Below are 16,748 nucleotides of genomic sequence, written 5' to 3'. Positions count from 1 at the left end.
GATGGAATATCTATGAGATAAAAGACTCTAAAATAACAGCTGATTAGCTATAGGGTCTCTACTGTCAGCAAAAGGCTTTATGTGTGATTGGGATGGATGGATAACAAAGTACATAAAGGAAAGGGCATTTGGTGACTCCAGAGGCTCTGCTTGCAGTGGCACACTGGTGCTGCTGCCTGGGGTCCGTGTCAACAGTGGCTTCCTTTGGGTAACAAGCATGATCTTCCTTGCAGAGTTGCTGTACAAAGATGTGCTCCCGACAGAGCTCCGGAGGCTGCCATGAGACGTCCTCCCAGTCCGGCGGGTGCCACAGTGGGGGCTCGTGCTGCCACGGGGGCAGCTCCTCCAGCTACCAGGCACAGGGCTCCTCTTGCTGTGGAGGCAGCAGTGGGGGCTCTGCCCAGGTCATTGTGAGCTCCGGCAGTGGAGGAGGGGGATCCTGCTGTGGTGGAGGCTCCTCCGGTTATGGCATGGGAGGAGGGTACAGCAGCGGTGGCTCTTCGGGATCAAAGAGCATTATTGGAGGTGGAGGCAGTGGTGGTTCCTCTGGGTGCTGCGGTGGAGGATCCAGCAGTGGTGGATCATCAGGAGGCAAGATCATAATTGTCGGAGGTGGAAGCAGCAGCGGTGGATCCTCTGGGTGTTGTGGTGGAGGATCCAGCTACGGCATGGGAGGAGGATACAGCAGCAGTGGCTCTTCAGGATCAAAGAGCATTATTGGAGGTGGAGGCAGTGGAGGGTCCTCTGGGTGTTGCAGTGGTGGATCCAGCAGCGGAGGGTCTTCGGGTGGCAAAATCATAGTTGTAGGAGGTGAAAGCAGCAGTGGTGGATCCTCTGGGTGCTGCGGTGGAGGCTCCTCAGGCTACGGCATGGGAGGAGGATACAGCAATGGTGGATCAAAGAGCATTATTGGAGGTGGAGGCAGTGGTGGTTCCTCTGGGTGCTGCGGTGGAGGGTCCAGCAGTGGTGGCTCTTCAGGAGGCAAGATCATAATTGTCGGAGGTGGAAGCAGCAGCGGTGGATCCTCTGGGTGTTGTGGTGGAGGCTCCTCAGGCTCTGGCATGGGAGGAGGATATAGCAGTGGTGGCTCTTCAGGATCAAAGAGCATTATTGGAGGTGGAGGCAGTGGAGGGTCCTCTGGATGCTGTGGTGGAGGCTCCTCTAGCTATGGCATGGGAGGAGGATATAGCAGCAGTGGCTCTTCAGGATCAAAGAGCATTATTGGAGGTGGAGGCAGTGGAGGGTCCTCTGGGTGTTGCAGTAGTGGATCCAACAGCGGAGGGTCTTCAGGTGGCAAAATCATAGTTGTAGGAGGTGGAAGCAGCAGTGGTGGATCCTCTGGGTGCTGCGGTGGGGGCTCCTCAGGCTACGGCATGGGAGGAGGATATAGCAGTGGTGGATCAAAGAGCATTATTGGAGGTGGAGGCAGTGGTGGTTCCTCTGGGTGCTGCGGTGGAGGGTCCAGCAGTGGTGGCTCTTCAGGAGGCAAGATCATAATTGTCGGAGGTGGAAGCAGCAGCGGTGGATCCTCTGGGTGCTGCGGTGGGGGCTCCTCAGGCTACGGCATGGGAGGAGGATACAGCAGCAGCAGTGGAGGATCTGGCCAGAAGATCGTTGTGAGCTCCGGAGGTGGAGGAGGTGGCTCCTCTGGATGCTGCTGCAGTGGGGGCTCCAGTGGGGGCAGTGGCAGTTCCTCGGGCCACACAATCATCATCGGCTCCGGCGGGGGCAGTGGCGGTTCCTCCCAGGCCATGCAGCAGAAATGCCCCATTGTCATTCCCAGCACCCAGGGACATCAGAGCAAGCAGGCCTGTCCCTGGCCCCCCAGCCACAAGTAACAGCCCTGGCAGCTCAGTGCTCAGCACCAACAGCCATGCCTCTGTCTTACAAGCTTGCTCATTTCCTTCCAGCGTGTCCTCATCTCTTCCCCTCATGTACCATCACTATGCTGTGAACTCCCAGAAGACTTTTGTCACCCTTCATTGTAACATAAAATAATAAAAAACTACTGCATTTAAAAAGAACTGGTTTTGCAAAGTTGCTTTTATTCTTTGACAGTTCCCCGTTTGCTTTCAGATAGTTAAAAAATGCATCAAACACATTCAGCTGAGAAATCTGCCTGCAGTGCCAGAACAGATGCATGTTAACAGGTCTTGCTTGAGAGAGATCTTGTTGCTTAAGGAGAGTTTGGTGTCAGTCTTGCTAATAGTGCTCACCAAGGCTGTAACTTAACCTGGGGAAGAGCTCCATCTCTGTTTCCCCTTCCCAGATGAGGAAGCCAAGCACAAGCTCTGGGTTTTGCTGCTGGGATTTCAGTGCAGGCAGCAGCATCCTTTGGAAATACTCAGCCAGGGTTTCATCTTCTCCATTTCTTGAGTTTTATCACAAGGAAACCACGCATGTTGGTAGGCAACATACAGCAGCATTTGTGCCTAAGTCAGACATCTTCGGAATAGATGTCATTCGGTCTTGTGTTCAGTAAATTTTATGCTAAAGGTTTCTGTGTCCATCTCCCACACACAGCTGGTAGGCAGGTAACAACGTTAGGCATATAAGGGTAATTTTCCAGAGGTGATCAACAGTCATGCAAATGCTTGAAGGTTTAAAACTGATCAGATTGTGTGTGTGCAGAAAAATTGGAGAGCTCCCCTTATGCCAGTGGTATCTTCATTGTGACCAATGCCATCCAGGTCAGCACTGCCATGCATGAAGAAAGCAGCTGGGGAAATGGACGGCGGGACCTGGCCGAGGTTCTTCTCTCTCTCCACCAACACACACCAAGGCACCGTCCCTTGAGGTGTTTGCAGTGCCATGACTGAAGGATAACAAAACCTGCCTGCCTGTCCTGAGCACAATGAGTCCACCACACAGAAAAGAACCCAGACACTGCCTGTGGTTGTTTTACCTTGCTGGGCAGCTGAACTCTGCCACAACCACTCTCTCACTCCCCCCCCCCTCAGAAGAGGAGTGGAAGAAGAAAAGGAGAGAATTCATGGGTTGAGATAAGGATAATTTAATTAAAGGGAAAAGTATTATTAAGGGAAAATTAATTATAATTAATTATATAATTTAACTAAGAGAAAGGGGGAAAAGGGGAAAGGGATAAATAAATCAATAAATAAATAAACAAGCAAAGGCCATGTGTAAGTGCAGAGGAAAGAAATTACTCTCTGCTTCCCACCAACAAGCAATGCTTGGCCATGCCCCTGAACGCACACAGCCGCTGTTCAGGAGGACTGACATTTTCACAACGAGAGCCCACTCCTCCCCTCTTCTTCCTCTTTCCACCTTTTATTGCTGAGTGTGACACCACCTGGTATGGAATATCCCTATGGTTGGTTTAGGTCGGCTGCCCTGGTGATGTTCCTTCCTCCCCTCCTGCCCACCCCCAACCTGCTGGCTCTGAGGGATTGGAAGGAGTCGTGATGTTGTGCCAGAACTGCTCAGCAGCAGACACAACACTGGTATGATACCAGTGCTGTTCTAGCTACACGTGCAGAGCACAGCACTGTACAGGCTGCTGCCGGGAAAGTTAACTCCATCCCAGACAGACCCAGACACTGCAAAGCAGGGTGGCCCAAATTTGGGTCAGTCTCCCCATGAAGCATTTTGCATCCCACCTGGCCTTTACCCAACATATGTATCATAACAGCTCTTTAACCAGAGGGGTTTGATGGGCACCCATCCTGCAGCAGTGGTTCCAGCCACACTGTTCCTCCACGTGGGCTGAGCAGCACACATGTGCACGTGTCACAGGCTCCATGTTTCCAGCCTTTGCACGAGGTCTGCGTGCACACAGGTGGCACGGTGCTTGCAGGAGCACTTCTTGCCACCCCTGCCAAAAGCCTCCACAGCTTTCCCTCACAGCCCGGGTCCTGATGAGCCACAAATCCTGGATGCCCCTCTGTGCAAGTCCCTACAGGTTAAATCCAGGGATCAAGGTGTTGTGATGCTCCATAGCGTGACACCCACACTTCACGGCTGAGAGCCAAAGTTGTTGTGAGACCTTAGCTTTCCCTTCGGTGACTGGAGCAGGGCTTAAGCTACTGGAGGGAGTCCAAAGCAAAATGCAAGAAAACCCCTGCACCCCCTTGCCTGGAGACAAGGCTGATGGTCCTGTCCCCATGCCACCAGAGCTGCATGTGTGCCCAAAACTATGTTCATCATGAAAGGGCTGGGCAACCTGTTGCCACCGTCATGCATCCTCTCAGCTAAAACCACCCAATTATACCTTCCTCTACTCCGTCTCTGTCAGGGTGGATGCTACCGTCAGCCTCCAAGCATGCGTGACGCAGTGGAAGGATGAAGGTGCTGCAAAGCATGGCAGCCCGTGCTGCAGTTTACATGCTGACAAAGTGTTCTTCTCCAGAAAGGCACATTTCACAGCAAAACATACAGATGCCCCCCTAACCTCAGCTGCAGGGGGGCTGTCCAGCAAAGCAGCACCTCCAGAAGATCACCGGAGACAGAGGAAACACTCAGTGTGCTGTGCATTTCCAAGGGTAGGATCTTGATGACCTTCAAATGAGCTTTTGCAGAAGGAAATATTTCAAGACTTTACCGGCCCTGATCACTCAGCCCAGTGATCAGGGCACCTGGGAAGCTGGAGCTGAGCACAGACCTCCCCCAGGCCCCTCAGGACTCTGCTCCAGCACATCCTTTGCCCTCGTCCTTCCACCTAGCCCTGCCTTGCTGCAGCCTCCATCCCTTAGCATCTGCTCTGCCTCCACTCTCTGATGAGCACCCAAGAGGCTGCAGACAAGGGGAAAGGAGTAGGGAGCCCCCTCTTTGTCCTGGGGGTCAGACCCCCAGGAGATATTGACCCTCAACATATCAGAGCGAGGCTCCCGGAAGTTAATCATTAACTAAAAATAGCAACTATGGTTCAAAACATAATTGGTACATCATTGATCACCTCTGTATCACCTATCTGCAGCAAGTGAGTCAAGGGAGGCAGGTGAAGCCAGGCTCGGTAAATAAATCTATCAGCATTCCTTAGGGTGTCTCACTTCCCTTAAGAGCCCCGTTGGTTCGATATAAAAGCTAACGTATCCGACAGCTCCTCATTCGCCTACCTCCAAGCCTTGCACGCATTTCCAGCTGCACGGAAGGTAAGCCTTTGACAAGGGAACTTTCCCAATCCTTTCTCAGAGAGGTCGCTCTACCTGCGGTCTTGGGGCATGCTTTGAAATGGGGAACCGTGCCAGCTCGACTTCAGTTCTACAAAACCTTTGTGGTGTGCCTGCAGGACTGCCTCCCTTACAGAAGGGGCTGTACCTGGCACCCTCAGGATACTCAGCCACGGCCAGGTTTTTGATAACCGCAGGTTTTAGCAGCTTGTAAATCCAGAAGGATTTCCAGTCGGACTAAGCTTTTCACAGAATGCCGGCTCTGAGCTTGTCTGAGCAAGCACGCAAATCTCTGGGGATGTTCTCCATGTTCCTGCGTGCGGCATTTTTCTGTACATGGTGTGATCAGAGGGACAGACCATAGGAGGTTATCAGTGCAGGTCTTCTCTGCTGTCTCTCAAAGGAGAGGGGATTTATGAAGCTGACATTGAAATAGGACTGGAGAAGATGAGGCAGATGGGATAATGCAAGAATTTGGGTTTGCCATGACACCTCAGCAGCATCTCTGAGGGGTTCCTGAATAACACCTCTGTTCTTTGCAGGGTCACTGCTCAAAGATGTGCTCCCGACAGAGCTCCGGAGGCTGCCATGAGACGTCCTCCCAGTCCGGCGGGTGCCACAGTGGGGGCTCATGCTGCCATGGGGGCAGCTCCTCCAGCTACCAGGCACAGGGCTCCTCTTGCTGTGGAGGCAGCAGTGGGGGCTCTGCCCAGGTCATTGTGAGCTCCGGCAGTGGAGGAGGGGGATCCTGCTGTGGTGGAGGCTCCTCTGGTTATGGCATGGGAGGAGGGTACAGCAGCGGTGGCTCTTCGGGATCAAAGAGCATTATTGGAGGTGGAGGCAGTGGAGGGTCCTCTGGGTGCTGCGGTGGAGGATCCAGCAGTGGTGGATCATCAGGAGGCAAGATCATAATTGTCGGAGGTGGAAGCAGCAGCGGTGGATCCTCTGGGTGTTGTGGTGGAGGCTCCTCAGGCTCTGGCATGGGAGGAGGATATAGCAGTGGTGGCTCTTCAGGATCAAAGAGCATTATTGGAGGTGGAGGCAGTGGAGGGTCCTCTGGGTGTTGCAGTGGTGGATCCAGCAGCGGAGGGTCTTCAGGTGGCAAAATCATAGTTGTAGGAGGTGGAAGCAGCAGCGGTGGTTCCTCTGGGTGCTATGGTGGAGGATCCAGCTACGGCATGGGAGGAGGATACAGCAGCGGTGGCTCTTCGGGATCAAAGAGCATTATTGGAGGTGGAGGCAGTGGAGGGTCCTCTGGGTGCTGCGGTGGAGGATCCAGCAGTGGTGGATCATCAGGAGGCAAGATCATAATTGTCGGAGGTGGAAGCAGCAGTGGTGGATCCTCTGGGTGTTGTGGTGGAGGATCCAGCTACGGCATGGGAGGAGGATACAGCAGCGGTGGCTCTTCAGGATCAAAGAGCATTATTGGAGGTGGAGGCAGTGGAGGGTCCTCTGGATGCTGTGGTGGAGGCTCCTCTAGCTACGGCATGGGAGGAGGATATAGCAGTGGTGGCTCTTCAGGATCAAAGAGCATTATTGGAGGTGGAGGCAGTGGAGGGTCCTCTGGGTGTTGCAGTGGTGGATCCAGCAGCGGAGGGTCTTCAGGTGGCAAAATCATAGTTGTAGGAGGTGGAAGCAGCAGCGGTGGTTCCTCTGGGTGCTATGGTGGAGGATCCAGCTACGGCATGGGAGGAGGATACAGCAGCGGTGGCTCTTCGGGATCAAAGAGCATTATTGGAGGTGGAGGCAGTGGAGGGTCCTCTGGGTGCTGCGGTGGAGGATCCAGCAGTGGTGGATCATCAGGAGGCAAGATCATAATTGTCGGAGGTGGAAGCAGCAGCGGTGGATCCTCTGGGTGCTGCGGTGGGGGCTCCTCAGGCTACGGCATGGGAGGAGGATACAGCAGCAGCAGTGGAGGATCTGGCCAGAAGATCGTTGTGAGCTCCGGAGGTGGAGGAGGTGGCTCCTCTGGATGCTGCTGCAGTGGGGGCTCCAGTGGGGGCAGTGGCAGTTCCTCGGGCCACACAATCATCATCGGCTCCGGCGGGGGCAGTGGCGGTTCCTCCCAGGCCATGCAGCAGAAATGCCCCATTGTCATTCCCAGCACCCAGGGACATCAGAGCAAGCAGGCCTGTCCCTGGCCCCCCAGCCACAAGTAACAGCCCTGGCAGCTCAGTGCTCTGCACCAACAGCCCCGCCTCTGCCACAGCACTGCTTTCCCTCCCAGGCCTGGCTGTTTGCCAGCCTCCTCTCAGCGTGTCCTCTTCTCCTCTCATCCCTTGGTGCTGCCTCCCCATGCCATGAACTCCATGATCATCAGCCTTTTGCCCTGCTGCTGGCTTTGGGACATCTTTGATCGGACACCTGCTTTTTCAAAGATCATGTGTAAAGCTAATAAATGTAATCATATCGCAAAGCAGACTTAGTTTGCAGTTTCTTATTTCTTGTATTCTCACCCAGCTCCTCACTTTCTTGATAGCTATGATAATATCTGAGTAATCATGTGCCACCTCTCTGTGGAGGAGATGGTCGGTTCAGCAGTGCTTTGCCACAAAGTGAGCACTAAAGCCACCCATCTCACAGCCCGAGCCACTGTTGCACCTTTTGTTTCCCCTAGGCTCCAAAACAGAGCAACAGCACTGCCTAAAACACCAAGCATGCACATCTCCCTGTGTCCCTGCAACACCTCTGTAGGGTGCTTCCCCCTCCCAGCCATCCCAGACCCTAGCCCCCTCCCAGGACTGCAGAATGTGAGGATGCTCCCAGAGCAATGCAGAGCTGTGGGAGGATGCAGCTGAGCTCCTCAGGTTTGCTCCTGAAGTTCAAACACCAGGGATGAGCCATGCTAGCAGCTGTCACCACCCAGAGTGGCTGATAATTCCATGCCAATGTCCATGTCTTTGCTCTTCCCCATTGCTCCCAAAGCTCAGAGGGGTTCTGTGCAGAGGTGGGCCTCTGTGCTGGCTGAGCCAGCCCTGGGCCAGGCAGAAGGAAATAAAGCCAGCAGCACATCCCTTAGGCCACTGAACACACCGCAGCACGCCTCCAGGCCTTAATCCCTCCTTGCCCAAGCTCTGGAAACCTTCTACTAAATGCAATACCAAGCACAGCAGCACCACCCCTTTGCTTTGCTTACTGCCCAGTAGATTTGGCCTTGAGCCAAAGCTGGGACTCAGCGTCCCCAAGGGGAAATACCTTGGGGCTGAGCAGACTCTTGCCAGAAAGAGCCAAGCTGGGGCACCAAGGGTCAGGTAGCACCACCGGCACAGCCCCCGCACAGCCCCCTGAGGCCAGACGGAGCAGCCTCCTTGCAGGCCCCAGTACTCGGTGGTCTTCCCAAACCAGAGGAAGGGCACAGAGGGGTGTACACAGAAGGAAGGCAGCTGGTGGGTTACTCCTTCATTTGAAGGGTAATCCTGCCACAGAGGATTTAAGTGTTAGGACATTTACACCTTTGCAATTCTCTCCAGGGTCCCTAAGCTCTCCCAGAGTATCTGTAGCATCTTCACCAAATACCCAAGCTGGCCGCTTTGCTTTGGACAAGCTCCTGGTTCAGAAAATTCCCCTACAGAACCACCAGTGAGATGTTGGAGGGTGCTGGGTGCAGCCTTGGATGAAAACATCCCCATGCCTTCCCCTCTCTGAGTACCCCTTTATCACACCCGCCTTGGCAGTGATGCTGAAGCTGGACCCAGGCACCACCCCCCTCTGCCCCACACTCACCAAATTCTCATTCTCAGCATTTCCCTGCACCCACGCTGCCACCCACCTCCCCCAGTGTTTCTGCCTTGCTGGGGACAGGAGCCATTCTCCTCGCTTGGGGCAAGAGCACAGGAATAGGGTCATTAAGCAGAAAATAGGATCATTAAGCAGAAGTAGCAATTACCGCCGCATGCAGCACAGTTAGCAGTGCGAGGGAAAGATATTGATCAGTTGTCATGAGTCAAAGCAAACACTGAAATCAGTGTTTGATTGGTAAATAAATCCTTGCCATTCCTTAGGGTGTCTCACTTCCCATATATGCTAAACGCCATATAAAAGTTCCTGTGTGTTAAAGCTCCTCATTCAGTCAACTTTAATCTTCTAAATGTGTTTCCAATGGCTGACGAGGGTAAGTCTGCTTTTTCTTCATCTTTATGATTGTATATTTATGGGAGATAGATAGCTTCATTTGAGATCTTGACCCCTGCTGCCTGAGCACCCCTAGCAAAGTTCTTGGGGTCTGTATGGTTTATTCCTATGGCACAGGCTTTATTACACTCTCCCTTGGACCACTGGGAAGCAAAGTAAAGTCAGGTCACTGGAGTATGAGCTCGAGCAGGCTGAAAACCCAGCTGAGTCTCTAGCAGGATCAGCAGAGGATAACTGGCAGAGTCTTTGCAGCTTTCAACATGTTTGAGAGATATTTTTTATATTATTTAATAACAAGCCTACATCGTACTTCCTAGTGGTTACGTAGGAAACCTCCCATGGCTGGGCTGCTCACCTTATCTAAAGCCCACTGGGGACACTATGCAAATGCTGCAAAAATGCAAACGGCAACGTCACCTTGCATGGAAATCTTGATCCCCTGCTCTTGCAGCACTTTCTAAACAGAAGCAATGATAATCCGTGCTGTCTTTCCAGATCATCATGAAGATGAGTGGGGGGAACCGTAGTGGTTATTAGAAGTTAAAAGAATGTATTTCAGATTCTGATTCTCCAGAAAGACAGCTTAGGGTTTAGAAACAGAAAAGCCATCCCAGCAACAGTCAAAATGCTCTTGTATTTGAAGATGAGCTGAACAGTGTCCTGGCATTGCCCCAGGCCCTGGAAACACCTTTCTGACCACACTGTCTGCAGTCTCCCTGCCTGCCAGGGTGCAAACCTGAAACAAAATGAGGCAGTGAAGTTTTTCTTTTTCCTCTTTCAGATTTTTCACTGTCTCCGAGGGAGATGCTCCCGCCGGAACAGAGGCTACAACAATGACATCCCCTCGCACTACGGAGGATGCCAAGGGTGCTCCTCAAGCATTGAGGGACGGGGCTCCTTCTTCTTTGGCGGGGATGGCTCCGTCACCTGCAGCCGGGAAGCTTCGCCCTGCCCAGTCATGCCAGCATCCTCCACCTGCAGTGTTTCAGCGGGGTACAGCTGTGGCGGGGACGGGGCTGTTATCATAAGTAGTGGTGACAGTGGGGGGATGTCCGGCTGGAACACTGCAGGAGGCACAGTCCCAGCCTACAGCACCCGGCGGGGAGCAGGATACGGCATCGAGGACACGGGACGGAGAATGGTTGGCAGCTCAGGGGGTGGTGGAGGATCCAGCTGCTACTCTGGGAATTTGGGCATCGGTGCGGGAAGAGGCTCCAGCTATGGAGGCTATGCATGCCACAGAGAAAATGCTTTAACCGCAGGTGGGAGCAGTGGGGAATTGGGGTTCTCTAGTGGAGCATCGGGCTATGGCAGTGGGGAGTTCTCCAGCCCAGAGCTGAGCTCTGGAGGTGCTGGGTCCTCCCAGGCCATGCAGCAGAAGTGCCCCGTGGTCATTCCCGACATTGAGACCCAACAGAGCAAGCAGAGCTGCCACTGGCCCGCCAACCAGAAGAAATGAAGGACCCAGCAGCCGCCCCTGCCCATGCAGACATGCCCTGGATGTGCCACGCTGAGGCTTTTCCCATGGACCAGGAGCTTTGAATTCCTTACATCAGGCTGCACTTGTAATGCTGTTGGGAGCACCGCTGGGAAAAGGTCTTCATGCTTTGGTGGTTGGTTTGGCTTCCTCCTTTTTCTCATGGCTTGGGAAATAAAGCCTCATTGTCTGTGGGAACTTCAGTATCAGGATGGTTTCTTTAGTTTCTGGCTCCTTCATTCATAGCACAGGCAGATACTCAAAGAGTCTACTTGAAGATTTACTTTCCCCTACATATGACATATGTTTCACAACAAGACCTAAATGTAATTTAACTTTAGTACAAGTAAAATGCACGGCTTTCACCAGCAGGAGAAGCTGCTCCATGTGGCTCTTGGAGATGCTGGAGCTCCCCCTGATGCTTTCTCCACCAAGAGGAACCGCTCTGCCCTGCTGAGCCTTGGCAGGGGAGCGCAGGCCAGACCCTACAAGCTACGTTAAGCAGATATGCAAAACGCCCAGGTGATTTCCACCTGATTATTATTTACAGCGTGACCTTGGGAGTGCAAGGCTGTTTACTTGGAAACAATTACACGGCAGGCTCCCGTCCCAGCAAGATTGCAAGAGATGTCGTAAGCTGGAGCACGTAAACGTTTGCTTGCACCAGCAGCATGAGGCAACTCGAACAAGCTGGTTTCCTTCCTTGCAGCAACCTGCTTCATGACATTTTTTGATAGGATCAGGCCCTAAATTACGTGGAGGTAGAAGACAGTTCCTCTGTGCTGATGGGGCAGTGCGGGGGAGGCTCGAACGCCAGGTCCTCCTTGTGACTTGATATGTGCCAAAAGTTACAAGTTTCAGGATTGTTCTCTGGGTTTTTGGACTCCTCCAAATGTTGGTAACAGAGAAAAAAACACCCGTAGATCTGTGCTCACTTAAATTTACAATTCTGCTGTAAAATATTTTTTACCATTGCTTCTTTCACTCACCTGGGAGGATTTTGAACCTTTTGCCTCCATAAATAACCAGAAAACTTTGCCCTGATGTTCATAAAACACCACGCCTTACAAAAACCCAAATCCCCTGAGCTCCAGCCCTCTGTTCAGTGCCATGACAGGTATTTTCTTGCTGTAAAATGTTGTAAGACTGGAGACCTGTAGTGCAGGGAACATTACACAACATTTTGTCACCAGCCATAATAAATTCCGTTCTAAAATTAGTCATCCTTATCATTTATTTGCATCTACTTATATTTCTAAAATCTACCTCTTCATTATTGATTTCTATTATTTTCCCTGCTTCACTTGGTAGGATCATAGGTAGTGAAGAACTCAGAAAGCTCAAACAACTTCTGAGAGACTTCTAGAAGACCCAGTAAAACCTGGAGTAATAAAAAACTTTTTGGATATTCAACTAACTGACAAAAACAAAAACAAAACAGAAAAAAGAAGAAGAAAAAAAAAATTCCACTAACACCACCCCCCAAAAAATGAAATAATTGAAATGTAGACCTGTTATTCACTGTTCCACCCAGCTCATTCTTAGAGGCTCATCTCAACAAGCACAGCATGAGCTTGGCGCTAACCAGGCTAGATGATACAATAATAAAGTAGACACAGCAGAGAAGGATGCTTTTGCACCCAGAGTTTGAGCACAATGCTGCTGGGCCTGGGGCTACATCTCTTTGGATCCCTCCATCCCTGGGGCTGCTGCTCTTTGCATGCCAACGTGCAGGGCTTATCCCTCCAGCATGAAGCTGGGTGATGCAGAGGCTGGGTGTAAGAGCAGGCATGCACACTCATGTGTTTGCACTTGCACGTTTCCCCTCCACTAATCACAATGAGGTAAGAGAGATTTGCTTTTCCTGGCTGCAGGTCTGCGATAGCATCCCAGAGCATGTTGGCGCCTGCCAAAGCCCCTCTGCATCTGTTTGTAAACAGGCACAGCAAATGGTAAACATGGATCTGGCATCTTGATGAAAGCCATGGACTGATTCCTCTGGATAGAAACTAAAGACATTTCTTTACATATAGCATGTGGGAGGCAGCCCTCTGCTTCAGAAGCTCCATCGGTCTCTGCCCACCAAAACCTCACAACTCCTGCGTCTGCAGAAGGAGCTAAGATGCAAAATGAGCAAAAACACTGAGTGAGCACTGCAAGAATGGCACAGTCTAATGGGAGAGAAAAGGAGAGATCAGGGCTGTTGCAGCTCAGCCCTGGGCCAGGAGCTGAGTAATTATCTGTGACATACAAAGCAGAGGTTGCACAGACGATTGCAGCGGAGCCGGGCATGCAGCAGCCCGCTGCTTTGCACCACGGGGGGAGCTCACGCCGGGCATCAGGTGCAGGGTCATGGTCCCTGCCCTCTGTGCTTTCCTCACAGCTTACTCACAAGCAAGGTTTGCCCCATCGGCAGCTGTAGGCGTGCGTTTCCTGTCACAGACAGTGGCCACTTCAGGTACAGGTGACAAAAAAAAATATAAAATAAAATAAAATAAAATAAAATAAAATAAAATAAAATAAAATAAAATAAAATAAAATAAAATAAAATAAAATAAAATAAAATAAAATAAAATAAAATAAAATAAAATAAAATAAAATATTTGAAAAACGATCATTTAAAAGTGCAATTTTCTTTGATGTTTTTCAGCGTTGGCCAGGAAAAATGTCAGCAATGAATACTAGTGGTAAGTGTGTCGATGCCAGTGTAATGGCTATAAACATCAGACTTGAGGGGAGAAAGACAAGTAGAGAAACCACACGGCATGTTGGGGGAATTCACAGGTACAAGGCAAGGCTTCCAAAAGTGGCCAGCATTTTTTCTGCCCAGCTCTTATGGGGCACTTTCTAGCTGTAGCTCTCAGTGCACTCCCCATGCCCCCATCTTCATTAACCATGTTTTATTGCTACAGAAAATGACACAGGCTGAGAGAGAGGGAGTCAAGATGGGGCCCTTGGCTGCTGACCCACACAGTTTGCTGGCACCTTCAGATGTCATACGGGTGAAGGCACCTTTAGAGATGCTTATAGAGGATGTGTGGTGGGAACTTTCTAATAGCTTGCCATTAGTTATGGCTGGATAGTGGTGGCTCTTGTCCACCATGCACGACCCTGCCAAAACACTGAGAGGCACCACAGCCAGGTGTTGTGACCTCTCCTCCCCGCCAGACTTAGGGCAAGAGGTTTCAGCAGGGCAGAAACCCAAAAAACGCCACCTTTGCCATCCATTTTGCAATATAAAACTCATCCGGGCATGACGGTGAGACAGCCAAGCCACCCACACGATTTTCACTCTTCGTGCATTACAACCCGTGTGGGGCAGGGTGGCAATTAAAGCTGTGTAACACAAGGAAGACAATCTACTATATGACAAGTCAATCAAAGGAACCAGGCTGAATAAGCTTTTGAAGGTGGTGGATAATTAGGGGTGGGGCTGTTTTGTAAATACGTTGGTCATTTTTCCCCAGGGGTTATTGCATTTTCAGGAAGAGAGCTAGGAACCGTATAAAAGTTCTCAGATGGGAGAGCAGCTCATTCACTCAGCTCCACTCTCTCTTCACAGACTTCCCAGCCAAGGTAAGTTGTTGCTGCATGGCTAACATTGCATTCCTAGGAAAATCTGCTAAAATTAGATGAGATATGTTCTTACAGAGACAGCTTGGTCTGCAGGTGCTGGGATTATGGCCAGCCAAGTTCTGCCTCCCTGGCAGGGGCAATTTGCTCCATCAAAACTGGTCTCCAGACTGCTGATGCTAAGTAGCAGAAATATCAGATGTGAATGTATTTGGGTTGCTTCAGTGTTCATGATTTCTAGTATTTGAAGGACAAACTGGAAACAAAAGAGTAAAGAAGGGGATGTGGAATGAATGAGAGATGGCAGGCTGATTTTTCAGAAGAAACCTTCAGGTTCAGCCAGGGACTCTAATTGCTCTTATGAACCTGATTCCTTTACCTAACTGTTTTAGAATATGTAAATCTTCAGAAGCCGTAGGTATTTAGCTGTCATTATAGACATTTAGGAAATAACTGAGAAGGCAGATTTAACTTATGAGAGGAAGTAGCCTGAAGAGCCTATGGATCTTCTGAACTGCTGAAACATCAGCTCCAGGGGCTCGGTTCCCCTGAAGGTGGTCAGATGTGCCCACCAGATATTCCTCATGCTCTAGGAAGTCAGGCAGCAGTGAGCTGTGGGTGTGCAGGGAGCAGAGGTTGAGGAGGCCAGAAGGAGGGAGGAAGGCATAGGAGTTTCTTCATTTTGGGAAACCGGCTTTGAAAGTGTATTTTGCTGCTGCTCCAATACCAGCAGTCCCAGCTGAAAATTCATTGACTGTGCCTGGGAGCCCAGTTTTTCAGACCCTTGTGCCCCAGCATAGACTGACAGTGGGCAGTGCATTCGTTCCTCCCTTGCACAGCTTCTCCCAGGACATTTTGCACGAGTGCTCATGGGATGCATCAAGGGAGAGCAGGGAAAGGGAATGTGGAGCCAGGCAGAAATGGAGACTGGGGCCGTGGTGAGGGCATTTTTCTGGTGCCAATGATGTGGGAATGAAGCTCCAAGGTGGGAAAGCAGGGTGGGTGGGTGGGCAAACCCTGCCTAGCCCAAGCAATCTCGTAAACACACCGAGGAAATCTGAATGCAAAGCAGGGTGTGGAAAGCTTTGTGCATCTAACTACGAGGGTTTTCTCTTCCCCAGGCTCCCCGCACTGATCAAAAAATGTGCTCCCGTGGAGACAGAGGCTGCCACAGCAATGAGAGCTCCTCCTGCCACAGCGGCAGCTCTTCCTGCCATGGCTCCGAGGAGGTCGTCTGCCACGAAGTGAGCGCCGTGCAGGATGTGACACCAGTGGTGGTCCTGCAGCCCCAGGGCCCCGTGGTCACTGTGCCCGGGCAGGGTCCGGTGGCACCCGTCCCCTGCCAGCAGCAGCAGCAGCAGATCAAGCAGCCAGTGCAGTGGCCCCCGCAGCAACAAAAGTGAAGGGCCGAGGATGCAGCGACGGTCAGCCGGCTGCGGGGCTGCGCTCGCCCCTCGCCTCTGCAGGGTGCAGCCCTGAGCTTGGGCAGGTCCTGCCCCTTCCCTCCAGCGCAATGTGCCTCTCCTGCTCCTGCGACGTGGTGTTAGCACGTCCGAAATGTGATTTGCCCTCTTGCGAGCAAGTATTTGAATCCATTAATTTCCTGCTTCTGTCTCCAGTAGCAAAGATGTGATATATATTAAAACCTAAAGCTCACAAAATGTGCTGGTGTCCTGGTGTGTTTCCAACATTACTGCGTTTAGCATCATTTCCAAGCTCACCTTTATGAATGAGAGCTGCCTTTCACAGCCTGCAGACAGCTGCCCCCCTTCCCACGGCACCTCCCAGGCAGCAGTGATGTGCTACAGCTCCGGTCCCCAAACCTTCAGCACCTGCCAGGCAGATCCAGGCACTGGGTTGGGCAAAACTGTCTGGGGCTGGAGTTTAAGGTCACCCTTGGATCTGCGATGCCAGACCCTGAGGCTCAGACTCTTGGCACATTTTGAAAGAGCAAAACCTAAAAGCAAAGCCTTGGATTTGCAATGCTGAGTCCTCCATACATGGCTGCCAACCACAAAAGCAGACTCCTTCTAGGAAACCTAAAAGTCACTGATGACCATAAACAAAAGGGCATAAGGACAGGGAGGACCCCATTATACTTAATCATCCTTCTGATCTATTCTAGATATGGAACATGGGGTTAGGCAGATATTTTGTGCAAACTTTACCTTCTTTGAAAATGCCAGCAAGGGCCCATATTGCCTAGATGAAATATTGGTTAATGGAAGAAAAAAAAAAAAAAGAAAAAGAAAAAGAATTTAAGTCAGACCATATGCTGCAGCATTGACTCCCATTGTGAACTCGAGACCTGTAACCACCACATACTGGGGAGGAGGGAGGAATAAAAATGCTGAGCTTTCCTAGCAGGTGGAGAAGAAGAAAAACATAAATAAAATAATATCAAATGGAGAGATGTCCATAAAAATCAGCAGCTGTGT

The 16,748-nt window shown here is 51.2% G+C and overlaps 3 protein-coding genes across 3 annotated transcripts; all 3 read left to right on the top strand.

Moving 5' to 3' along the window:
* Positions 1-248: 248 nt before the first annotated feature.
* On the top strand, positions 249-1,838 carry LOC309888587 (uncharacterized protein; the record flags this gene model as incomplete). Its single annotated transcript, XM_082781004.1, has 1 exon — positions 249-1,838. The coding sequence occupies one exon, from the start codon at positions 249-251 to the stop codon at positions 1,836-1,838; it is 1,590 nt and encodes a 529-aa protein (XP_082637130.1).
* A 3,848-nt stretch (positions 1,839-5,686) lies between these two features.
* Positions 5,687-7,288, top strand: LOC309888585 (uncharacterized protein; the record flags this gene model as incomplete). The annotated part of the gene is made up of 1 exon (XM_082781001.1): positions 5,687-7,288. The coding sequence occupies one exon, from the start codon at positions 5,687-5,689 to the stop codon at positions 7,286-7,288; it is 1,602 nt and encodes a 533-aa protein (XP_082637127.1).
* Positions 7,289-15,452: 8,164 nt separating this feature from the next.
* Positions 15,453-15,713, top strand: LOC309888366 (uncharacterized protein; the record flags this gene model as incomplete). Its single annotated transcript, XM_082780634.1, has 1 exon — positions 15,453-15,713. One exon carries the CDS (start codon positions 15,453-15,455, stop codon positions 15,711-15,713), a length of 261 nt encoding a protein of 86 aa, XP_082636760.1.
* Between the last annotated feature and the right edge of the window lie 1,035 nt (positions 15,714-16,748).

This window comes from Aythya marila (assembly GCF_965140915.1).
Source record: "Aythya marila genome assembly, chromosome: 29".
Lineage (NCBI taxonomy): Eukaryota > Metazoa > Chordata > Aves > Anseriformes > Anatidae > Aythya > Aythya marila.
Note: the sequence above shows the minus strand (reverse complement) of the source record. Positions and strands in the feature narration are given on the sequence as shown.